Source organism: Trypanosoma brucei, chromosome 1 (assembly GCF_000002445.2).
Source record: "Trypanosoma brucei brucei TREU927 chromosome 1, complete sequence".
Lineage (NCBI taxonomy): Eukaryota > Euglenozoa > Kinetoplastea > Trypanosomatida > Trypanosomatidae > Trypanosoma > Trypanosoma brucei.
The window spans coordinates 147,052-159,065 of record NC_008409.1 but is presented as its reverse complement, the minus strand read 5'-3'; the positions used below and the strand labels follow the sequence as shown (position 1 = coordinate 159,065).

Here is a 12,014-nt window from a genome sequence, read left to right as displayed (position 1 = left end):
TGCAATGCGCTAAGAACTCGAAACGGTTCCGCACATTTGCCTCTGAGGATCCCTACTCAATCGCACCCCTACGCGGGAATCAATATTCTGCCTGTCACAAAATAACACAGCGGACGGCAGAAGGAAAGGGGGAAAATAAAGAAAGCCATCACAACACATAAGGATTTTAATGGGAACTTACAGGAAACCTTCTAGATGAGAATGCTAACACCCATACAACAACAGTGCTCACAATCCTCTTGTATATCAGTGTTTAATTAGTTTTTCACAAAATGATTTGATAATCGTAACGATTCAAGGAATAAAAAAAATGTAAATGATAAGACACGACGCAACAAGCTGCCACCTTGCCATTAATGGATGTATGTAATACCATTGTTACTATCCATTTCATTGTGACAACAAACGCAAAATACAATCGATACCACGGATTTCGTACGCCTTCCGTCGTGCGGTGAATCATAGAGAGGATGTAAACAGTTGCGAAAGGATTACACCAACGCAACTGTAAGTTCGTTATGCTGCCAGAAGCCTGTCCAGGATATACGATGATTGAACTTCATTACTCCAACACAAAATGTGACGCCTCCTCTTGCCCTTTCATTCGTTCTTCACAGTGATTACTTCATTGTTGGCTTGCCCGAGGTTCGTCAATTACCTTCGGCCCACAGCAGCCACCGCAAGCATTTTGGTAACTATGTTATCCTCATACTGCACATGGTACTGCTGCACATTGTTCTTCCAGAATCCCTCCACAAACTGGTGACTGCGGTGCTTTGCCTTACCCTGCGTAATTTCACACTTCTGCTCAGACCTCATCGCTGTGGATTCGAAGTGCTGAACGTAAATGATTTCCCAGTGAAACATCTCAGTAATTTCCTTCAACTGTTCAACGGTAGCCTCATTCTGGTGACCTCCCCCCTCCGCACTTGGAAAGAGGGATTGTAACAAATGAATGAATTCGTCGGTTGTTGTGTGATGGCTGCTGGCAACAGTAAACTGCAACAACACAATAGTTTTCTTTCCTGTGGTTCCTGAAGCCTGTGCAGCCTCCTTGTCATCAAAAATAAAGAATGCATCCGCTACGGGGAAGTTGGAAACGCATGGCACATATAATTCCACCGGAGCCCCCTCCGACTCAGCCCAGTTGATGTCACCTGGCACTGTGTTTGTTCGACCAACTTTGAGGAGGCCATCCCTTACGTGTTGCAAAATGCTTTTGCGTGTCCTCATGCGTCTGGCCCTTTCATTTGCTGGAAGTTTCGTTATTAGACTTACGAAACAAGTTAACACTTTGGGGGAACACAAATATTTAATTGCATTCTTCTCAAAATAATGCCCGATGACAGATGCGTCCCGCGTCATACCAGACACCAGTGCCCACTCCTCAGCAATGCCGGAAAACACTACATTCAAAATTCTTTTCTTTATAGATTCAGAATGCGCCACGCAGACATACGTGTCAAAAAAGTTTCCTTCTCGAGCTTTGATACGAACGATCTTCACGAGTTTGTGAGACGCGTCACTTTCTCTCCATTCCCCACAGTTGTCCAGTACCTTAGTATATATTCCGTACTTGTTACCTGCTACAATACTCCCCAATTCCCCGTCCACTGCAGTAAGCTGCTGTTCATACATTACTTCATCAAACACATAACGAAGTGAAGGTCCGACACGCTCCACACGGTCCTTATACATGTTCCACTTTTCCCTCAACTCAACAGGTGTGGCTTGAGGAAAAAGCTTGGGTCCAATACGTGAGAAGAAGGCCCGCATTTCACTCATAGCCCAGCAGTTAACAACAATAAACGCGCCTTTACGTTGCTTTTGCCAGCTGTCAAAATTTCTCAAATTGGGTGAACTGATCAAAATGCTTCCCCATTTTGGAGCCACATCTGCCGGTGGCTGCTCGCCTTTGTTGACGAAGTCATAAATAATATAACCACGTGTATTAGATGATATAACCTCTAGCAAGTCCATTGCTGCACCTTTACTGTACTTTTTAACTCTGCCAACGCCACCACCACTTGATTTCTCAAATATATATGCGGCTACACCACGGAAGTACGCAACAACAGGCAACTCTTCCGCATCATAATGCAGTAACTTGTAGAGGATAAAAGAACCCAAATTCTGAGATTTGCCAATCCCAGGATTACCGATGGCAACGTATGATCGTGGTAAATAAAGACATCCCGGTATAACACGTTGTGTACGCCATAATTCAATTCCATTCCTTACAACATTCCATACACGGAGCTCTTCTCTGCGAATGAATATGTCACTGTTACTTCCCCGGGCAAAGCCTGTATATGGCCAACCCATTTCTGAGGTAAGAACCAACAGCTCAACTCCTTTAGTGCGTTCCGGCTTCTGTTCAAGAGTTTCCTCAATTTCAGGCACGACATTAACTTCCTCATCCTTCCACATCAAACCTTCATTGGGCATTCCATCAACCAACCTCATTCCCAATGGTTGAGTTCCATCGTCGATGATAATATGACTCAATTTCGCATTGTATATGGATTCATATAATTTCTCTTCGAGAGACTTGCCCTCTCCGGTTTCTGATGGGTTCTCGTTTTCTCGGCCGGCTTGTCTCTTCATCGGGCGGTACGCACCATTCAACCATCCATTTAAAACATTCCGAGTATCTCCCACACTACCGCCATTCTGATTCATTTCACTCTCCGAATAATAATCTTAATTGAGTGCGTTGTGTTATTTCCTTTCTTTGTAACATAAATAATGAAAAAAATTAAGATGAGAGAATTTAAAATGGATACGTTTCTAAACCAAATCAAATATAAAATGAATATTAGGAATTAATATGGCAGATGAAAAATATTTACTAAAATTGAGATTAAACACAAATCTTATCATGTGTTGGGGCTTCACGGCAACTTAAGCACAGATAAGGTATGACAGTATGAATAAACATTTCTCTTGGGAGGAAAACTCAAACAACAATTCCAAGTTACTGTACACCATCAGTGCAGAAAAAATAATATATTTATATATGTATTGAAAAGCAAAAACAAATAAATAAATGTGGCATTGCCATGAAAAATGGGAAACAATAGCTTTACTCATAAGCTATGTAAAATGTATAATACTTGGTTAAAGGTATTCATGTGCATAATGAGGGTTCTTCACATTAAGAAACAATACAAACAACTATCAGAACTTGCGCATAATCTCACATGAGCCGTCACTCGGAATGACACGTTGTAATTACTTATTAATGTGGAAAAACTATTTCTAATGCCAACTCTCACACTCCGAATGAGTACACAGTGTGCAAATGAGAGTACGAGATATCAAAAAATACAATAATAATCGCCGTAAAAAGTAAAACCAATGAAAATAAAATCTTATACATCAAAGAGGAACCTCTCTCACCCGACGAACAAATGCTGCTCACTTTCTTTATCCTTCATTAAAGTGATCCTGTGTTTTTTTTCTTTTTCTTGCAACCATGGGATCATGAATCTAAGAAATATATATATGAAGGAATGAAAGGTATTTGTTTTTGTTTTGGTATTGGAGCACCTTTCCATGCGTCTGCTTTTCTGCCTTGGTGAAACTCAAACGAAACGAAAGGCTCACGGAAGGGAGCAAATATATTTGTGGGAATAATAATTCAATATTAGGCCTCTTTTGAGGAATGTGCTAAGTGGAATAATGGTGAAAAAGAAGTATTGAAAATGTATGCCATATGGACTAATGCTTTACAATGTTTTCTCTCTATCTGAAAATATGGAATATATGGAATATATAGGGAACAAGAAACATAGGGAATATATGAAGTATAAGGAAATATATCAAATATAAGAAAATATTTGAAATATATGGAAAACATATGAGAGGCAAAAAGTATGGAAAGAACTTTGGTAAATGAATATACATTCATGAAAATATCCATTAGAGAAATAATAATTTACTTTTTTTTCTTCTCTTCCCGCTAATGTTTCATCCGCCTATTTCCATTCCTTATAAATACTGTAAATTTCTTTTTGTTACTGTAGCTATTTCCAAAAAAAGTGTAAGTGAGACAGTTTAGGCATTACATATCATAATATTTCTAAACTCCTTCTATGTTATGTTAAGCTACTAATATTTTTATTTCTCATTCATTTTATTCAGCAGAACATACAAAACCCCTTCAAAAGTCCTTCCTTGTTTTTTTCTTCAACATTATAATATATCTCGTGGAATATACAAATATATAATAACCATAAATGTGTTATATATCATCACAACATCAGAGGCTTCACAAAAGAATTGTGTTCCTCAAGAAGCAGTGGTTGTGTTTCCTTTTATTTTATCTCAGAGTCAAACTAATTAATTAATTACTAATAACTTCCTCCAGATATATTGCTTCTATTTTCTTGGATCACTCAGCAGCGTAACACCGGAGTCTTGAAATAAAGAGTCACAGTTCAAAGAATATAAAACACAAAAAAAATAAACAGAGACTCGCACCTTCACAATTGGTTACATTTGGATACATCAAACATATTTATTCGCCTCCTTGTGTTTCTTTTTTGGGGGGGTGGAGGGTAAATGCAAAATGTATCAAGTTGACGAGTAGCAGAAATACAACACTTGATATAATTTCACTTACATGCAAGCTTTCTTTTCCCACTTTATTCCAATTCATAATATTTTGATAGCAATGTAATGCAGCATTCAGCCATAAACATTTTAACCATAAATATAGTAACTAATGTGTGAATGGTAACCCATGGCGATACATTCCATATGGAACAATACCACATTGTTAAATATACGCATGGAATTAAAACTATAGCACTAAATTGAAAATGAAAAAATTAAAAGAGAGAAAGATATGAATTATCAAAAGAAGCATATTCTTCACTAACATGCACTTGTTTCAATATAATCATAATTTGAAATTACTTTAAATGATAAGTGACCCAATATCCTGAAACGACACAATAACAATGATTTCATTATAGCAACTGTAAAATAATGACATGCAATAAAATAAATAATATAAATAAATTAAAATACAGCAAGCACTGCAGAATATATTCTATTGCTATATATAAACATTTTCCAACAGATGAATAGCTTTGCTCATTTGGAGAAAATAATTAAATTCAACCTTCCTATGATTCTGCCAGTGTTAGTCGGCTACATGTGGAACTCAAAAAAAACAAAAAGTTTATTTTAAAGAAACATGAAGAAAAGAAAAACTTCGCATGAAACCATAAGGGTACCCCTGTGAGTTATGTGCTACTGTCAAACATAGTTAACTTCACAACCCTCAAGAAAGAAAGAATTAAATAATAAAAGTAAAAGTAAAATTCCAAGTAAAAAAATAAAAAGTAAGGAAATATAACATAATTATGCTTAACTAACTGTAACGTGAGGAATGTAAAAATAACAAAATGTTACTCAAAATTTAATGTTATCAATGTTTTCCTTCACAAACAAAAACTGTCACATCTCAATGTGTTCTTTCAAATTAATGTAACGAAACCAGATATGTTTGTATAATATTCTACAATGTCATTTGGCATTGTCCGATGCTCACTCAAAAAAAAAACTTATTCGTTTTGTTGCGATGTAGCTGTTGACAGTGTTGTGCTCTTTTTCTTTTATTTTATTTTTTAACATACCGCTCCGCACTTCCGTAATCCCCTCAATATTCCTGCAGTTCCCATCATAAAAGAAACAAAAGAAATCCATCAAAATAAAGTAACTGGAGTCCAAGATGTTGTAGAGCACAATGTATTTATTTTGAGTAATGGAATCCTGTGATATCAAAGACAATCATCTGCAATGAATAAACTGAAACATTCACTGACTCATGCCACTAAAATAATAATTAAATTGTTAAACACATATTCCCATCGTGCGGTAAGTAATTCAAACAATTCTGTGACCACATGAAATACTCGAAAAAGGAAACGTATACAATGCATAAGTCATTAGTAAAGTATAAATACAGTTTTTGGTATCGAATCCATCATATGTTACAAAGCCGCATTTCATTAACACACAAGAGCACAATTTAACTCATCATCATATTTCTAATCATCAGTGATGGAGCTTGGCAACTGTATGATTCGATTCCACCAACATCTGCCTTCACTCTTACAACCTTCACTAACTTTTCCGTAACTTCATTGTTCTTCCAGGCAGCCGTATGCTTAATAATATCATTATAGGAATATTCATCCGACTTCTTCATAGTTTCCAACGCATCATGAACTCTTTTCAGACGCCATTCATAACAGCTTAAACCAAATATATAACGAGGCAAAAGCCCAATTGAATTAATACGTCCCTCCACTATTCTTTACACTTATCTTCCATTTCCTTCCTCAATTCGTGCCTTCTTCTGTTGAATACCTTTTCCCTTGCATGTATTGACAGTTTTTTCCATGCCACAAATGCCTTTATGTCACGCACATCATCGCAGTTTATAATAATTTGGCGGCCTCCCGTATTTTTAGTCCATTCATCAAAACGGACACAATTCGGAGAAGTGAAAATAGTTACACTCCAAACATCAGAGGGAAGTTGAGTGTAAAGCTGCTGCATTGCGTACCTCATGTCCATAATGATGTGTCCTGTGTTTTCAAATTTCATATTATTTATGGCGTTGACAGCAGCTCTCAAACATTCGTACCGCACAACCCTCCCTCTTTCATCACCCTTTCTGTTATATATTAAGTAGGCTATCCCGTCTGTGAAATATGCAACAACATCAAACATTCCTTCATGGAAGTGAAGCAGGGAATGAAGCAAAAATGATCCAAGGCCAAATGATTTACCAATACCAGGTGTGCCAATAACAATATGTATCGGTGGTCTGTGGGCTGTCTTTTCCAACCACCTTCCTTGCAACCCTCGTTGGATTATATACCACACGCGCATAATTTCACGACGGATATATACATGTTTAAATTTTTCCCTGCACCCCTCAGTGTGGCCCAATGCAAACCTGTTGTTTGGCCAACCTTTCTCCGAAGTGAGAACAAAAAATCTCTAAACCATAAGGTCTCTCCGGCACTCGTGCATCAAGATTCGCAGGGTCAGGAGTTATATCAACCTCCGCTTCGGTCCATATGCGCTGTGGTCTTCCATCGAACACTTTCATTCCAAGTGGTTCTCTACGATAACCCGACATTACATAACTCCATTTCGCATTATATATGGATTCATACAATCCTTTCAGTTCGACAGCACCACCAGCTGCTAGGACAGCTCCTTGCAATGCTTCATCGAGTGCATCATTCAACATGTTAGTGACAATAATCCAAAGCCGCCCTCCATCTCTCAGTCCACGAATATTCACCAGTAACCTGGCCTTTACTACCTCATCTGCTTGTTGCCAGCGCTGAAGACTCAATATTCCCTCATCCTCAAGGAAACCATAGACGCTGACAAAACGTTTGTACACTTTATACTCTGGTGTCGCGAATATTCGATTGAGCGCATTAACATCATTAATATACTCTTCGCATCGTTGTACAAAGGCAAACATTGATGCTCTCAGGAGACGTTGATCCAAGTCGATAATATCGAGTAAATTACGCCTCAAAAAATCATTTACACTCACATTTTCAGGATGTGGCAGACCATTCAGCAAAACTGCGTCAACGCGGCTGAAAATTCTCCATTGTGGTTGGTTGTTATTCTCCACTCGTTGCTGCACTGCTGGAGGTTCCGCATCGTTACGCGCAGCCTCCTCACGCTCTCGTCTCCTTCCCTCAATGTCACCCCTTCCTTCAATAGGAACCTGTTGATTCATTTCACTCTCTGAATAATAATCTTAATTGAGTGCGTTGTGTTATTTCCTTTCTTTGTAACATAAATAATGAAAAAAATTAAGATGAGAGAATTTAAAATGGATACGTTTCTAAACCAAATCAAATATAAAATCAATGAATATTAGGAATTAATATGGCAGATGGAAACTATTTACTAAAATTAGGATTCAATACAAATCTTATCATGTGTTAAGAACTCACAGCAACTTAGCACAAATAAGGTATGACAGTATGAATAAACATTTCTGTTTGGAGGAAAACTCAAACAACAATTCCCATTCATAAAACACAATCATTTCAGAGAGAAAAAAAATAATATACTTAGATATATATGTATTGAAAAGCAAATAAAATAGTTTGACATTACATTGAGGAATAGGAAACAATAGTTTTAGTGATAAGCTATGCAAAACGTAGAATACTCGGTTGCATACAAAATAGTACGTGCCTTACTTACCTTACAAAATTAAAAAAAATACCAAAAGTAAAAATAAATATAAAACATTATCTTCACAATTCAAACCAGACACGTATTAAGCAAGAGAAAATAATTCACATAATCTCATACATATGTTATGATGGGCATTGCATGCAGTACAATTTAAAGGAAGTGTAACTCATATAACATTTTCAAAAATAGGTATTGAATGGTTGTTTGCTACCATCAATTACATTTCCAATGCCTGATTACACTTTTATATGCATGAATGAAGTTACTGATGATAACTTTGACATGCTCGAGAATTCATAACACAAAGCGACAGCTGCATGCAATAAAAAATAAAAATAACATCCGAATTCATTTACTGACAGATGAGTGCAATCCATTCACCCAAACTTCATAGCTGCAAAAATAAACTCGCTGCTTCCAATAGGAAATAATCCCGCATAAATATTGAGTATCTGAAAATGATAGCAACGGGTTTCCATTTTTGAAATATATGCATAAACTACATGAGGTATATGAAGCCATATTGGTAAAGTGTTACTACGCATGTTGCAATTTAATATAAGAAGTGTCTTCCTTATTTTATTTCTTGTGTTACTGTAACTCATGAGTATCATTCATTATTCTTTACAATACAACTGTAAGTCATTTTGCATTTTTACATATTTTCTTATTCTCTCATGCTGGAAGTATTCCACATATAAGATTCCTCAATATCGTTCACAAAATAAAAATAACTTCATTTCCTTCTGCATTCAGTTTCTTGTGTAGCAGTGTACACTAATCATCCATAAAGTTTTTAATTTGCCAAATACATCATTACGAAACTATTTTCCACAAATAAACAAACAAACAAATCATTGGGACAATATCTTTGAGATATTTCCTTCACTATATTTGCAGTTCAGCAGTGATTAAAAGAAACTTTTTGTATAATTCAACACATGGTGGAATTGCACAGAAATGTGATGGTACTTATAATCCATAAGTTCCCAATTTTCCTCACATGGTCTCCTTTCATGCCTTTCCACACTTATATAATTCACAGAGAATTACTGCAATTTCTTTCATATGCTTTCAGGATTCCATATGTCACAATACAAATAATATATATATATATCCTCCTACATAATTTGGACAGAATATTGCTTAACATATAAATTATCACAAACCTATGATATTACACTCCTCCTAAGAATAATAGAATCAAATTATTTCTATTTTGCATCATTACATGAAGCTTTGGAAAAGGAAAAAAAAGAATCAAACAAAAGGTAATGTAAAGAACACAGTTTTTTAATACAGATTATAACTTGTTTGTGAATTTCAGATGCAAACACAAAATGTTCAAACAGGGAAACAGTAAAGGATGTTACTGGTGATGTAAGCACAAATTAACCAAAAATAGAAACATAAATAAAATTGAAACTTATAAAAACACAAATATATATGATACAAATATTTACCACATATTATAATTCGCCACCCTCACACTTGAATTACAAAGGGTGCATAACACGCATATGTGGTAAAGCTAATACAACTCGAATATACGTATGCGCCATCTCCTTAACATAATCATTCTAATATTTAGTATGTCTGTGTGTGTGTGTGTAGTGATGATGAAATGTAATCGGCAGTCCCTTGACTCGGAATGCGGTATTAACATGTCTCAGATGTTAAGCACTGTTGCACTACAAAGGATGTCATTCGCCTTTTTTTTTCCTTTTTGCGCAAACAAAAAATAAAAAGAAGAATACATGGGTTGTAGCGGATAACTAGCTTTTTGAATCGTAGGAATATATTATGAAGCTTGTACCGTAGTCTACTCAGTGTTTTTTTATTTTTTATTTTTTGACTTCTTCTGATTCTATCTATTTTTATCCATGTTTATAAATGATACTTTTTGTGAAAGTTATTACAAGAAACCAATCCGTATTTCCTGTCACTGTCCTCGTCAGTGCTAAATTTTCGCCATGGTGCCGCGGCAAAACAACTTTCTTATTTCATTGAGCAGTTATGCTTGCAGAAGAAAACAGGATGAAAATAATCAAGACCTCACCAACAGGGTCCAGACATCCTTCAAAAAAGAACGAACAAAGAAGTTAACCACACAACCCTTCTTACAAATGAGCGTCTGTCAATGTGCAAGAAAAAACAATGGCTCTTCGACTGCATGCAACACTAGAAACGATATCAGCGGCTTCAATCCCACAGTTAAAGTCACTTGACGAAACACTCCGCACATGAGACCTTTGCAAAGCAATGTATTTGCTATTTAAAGAAAAAGAAAAAAATATATTCCTTCACGTGCCGTTTCAACAAACTGCTAGCCTAGAACTAAGAGTATCAACACACACAGGTGATATCTACGCGTCGAATATTTGCTGCCCAGCTGACTCCAAACTCACAAAGAGGAAACCACACGTAACCACTTACAGCCCAGCCGCTAGTGTCATTTAAGTACATACAAATACACAACAGCAATCATTGTCACCCCACTAACTTTAGGTGCCGTTAAAAGCACATTTAACAAACGTGATGCCCGACTCCAATTGTGAAAGTCACTTGTCACGCACCCGCCCCGCCCCCATCCCCACCAATTCTACAGGATGGTGGAAACGAAGCGGCAAAGGAGGAGCGGCGCGGCGCTGTTAAAATAGAGCAGCTGCGCATCAGTCGCGTTGATTTTGTGGAATGCGGAGAAACCACCAGTTGAGTTTCGAGAGAGGGATGCCTCCCACAGAGCCGTGACGGCAGAATATGATGTAGACGTCGCGATTCTTTTTTTTTTTTGTTTTGCTGCAACCCCCCGAAATGCGTTGAAACGCAAAGAACTACCGCCACCCCCAAAGCAAAAACGTTGGGGAGAAAAAGCGGAACAATGTGTGGGTTGTGGCGCTGAAACCGCAATTACCAACTGGCAAGGTGGATGGACCGCGACATGTGAGCGAGCAAGGGGAGGCATCGCTGTTTGTGGAATGTGGGGAAATGTAAGAAAAGAGACCACTAAATATGATAACGATGTCAGAGCAGCGAATATGAGAAGCGTCCAATTCCGTTTAGAAACCCTGTCCGGAATTTCTGTCCGTAAAACAACAACTGGCAGCGCCAACGAATTAGGGACAGAGGGCTGCGGGATGCCAACCAAAAAAAAACCAACAACAGGCCACAGCCACCCCAAATCAGAAAGTCCACATAAAAGTAACCAAATACTCGCAGCTCAAACGCTCAAATGCTGGATACGCGGCAGGTGACACGACGGAAGGAATATTATCCAGCGCTTGGAAGCATGTCACTACCGCAACGAATCCTCAGAAACTGGACAGCTTCAAGTGTGGAGTGGCGGCTTACATATGAACGCAGTGAATGTCAAAGAAGGGGTGAAAGGCACAGCGGAAGGAATGGCGGAGTAAAAAAGGCAGGGGGGCGGTGCCAAGACTCCCGAGCAGCCATCCGCTAAAACCTACGGCATATGACATGTGTGGTATGGCGGCACGGCACAGGAGGAACTGTTGCAACGAATCAGACATGACTGTTATGGGCCCGTCACTGCCTTCAGAGACTTTTTCAAACTCAAGGAAAGAGCGCAATGCGACAGAGTGATGCTGACGTGTGCAGAAGTCTGAAGGCATTATATCAGCGAGGTCTGTGGTGACTAAAAGCCTGAGTTGGATGCATGGTTAGAAGAGTGGTGGATCCTGCGAATAGTTGAAAGTAGGGTGCCTGTACTTTATTTCTCATATACTCGTATGCTC

General features: G+C 37.8%; 3 protein-coding genes and 1 pseudogene across 3 annotated transcripts, besides 4 other annotated features; all 4 read right to left on the bottom strand.

Annotated features, from left to right (window-relative positions):
* Positions 1–654: 654 nt before the first annotated feature.
* TB927.1.420 (retrotransposon hot spot (RHS) protein; retrotransposon hot spot protein 5 (RHS5)) lies at positions 655–2,682 on the bottom strand (the record flags this gene model as incomplete). Its single annotated transcript, XM_841313.1, has 1 exon — positions 655–2,682. The coding sequence occupies one exon, from the start codon at positions 2,680–2,682 to the stop codon at positions 655–657; it is 2,028 nt and encodes a 675-aa protein (XP_846406.1).
* On the bottom strand, positions 6,044–7,789 carry TB927.1.410 (annotated as a pseudogene).
* Positions 6,044–7,789: a sequence feature.
* Positions 10,862–11,224, bottom strand: TB927.1.400 (hypothetical protein, conserved; the record flags this gene model as incomplete). Its single annotated transcript, XM_841312.1, has 1 exon — positions 10,862–11,224. One exon carries the CDS (start codon positions 11,222–11,224, stop codon positions 10,862–10,864), a length of 363 nt encoding a protein of 120 aa, XP_846405.1.
* Positions 11,134–11,224: a sequence feature (Signal peptide predicted for Tb927.1.400 by SignalP 2.0 HMM (Signal peptide probabilty 0.908, signal anchor probability 0.000) with cleavage site probability 0.570 between residues 31 and 32).
* Positions 11,225–11,375: 151 nt separating this feature from the next.
* Positions 11,376–11,381: a repeat region (inverted telomeric repeat hexamer CCCTAA).
* A 225-nt stretch (positions 11,382–11,606) lies between these two features.
* Positions 11,607–11,891, bottom strand: TB927.1.390 (hypothetical protein, unlikely; the record flags this gene model as incomplete). The annotated part of the gene is made up of 1 exon (XM_841311.1): positions 11,607–11,891. One exon carries the CDS (start codon positions 11,889–11,891, stop codon positions 11,607–11,609), a length of 285 nt encoding a protein of 94 aa, XP_846404.1.
* Positions 11,667–11,735: a sequence feature (1 probable transmembrane helix predicted for Tb927.1.390 by TMHMM2.0 at aa 53-75).
* Positions 11,892–12,014: the final 123 nt, after the last annotated feature.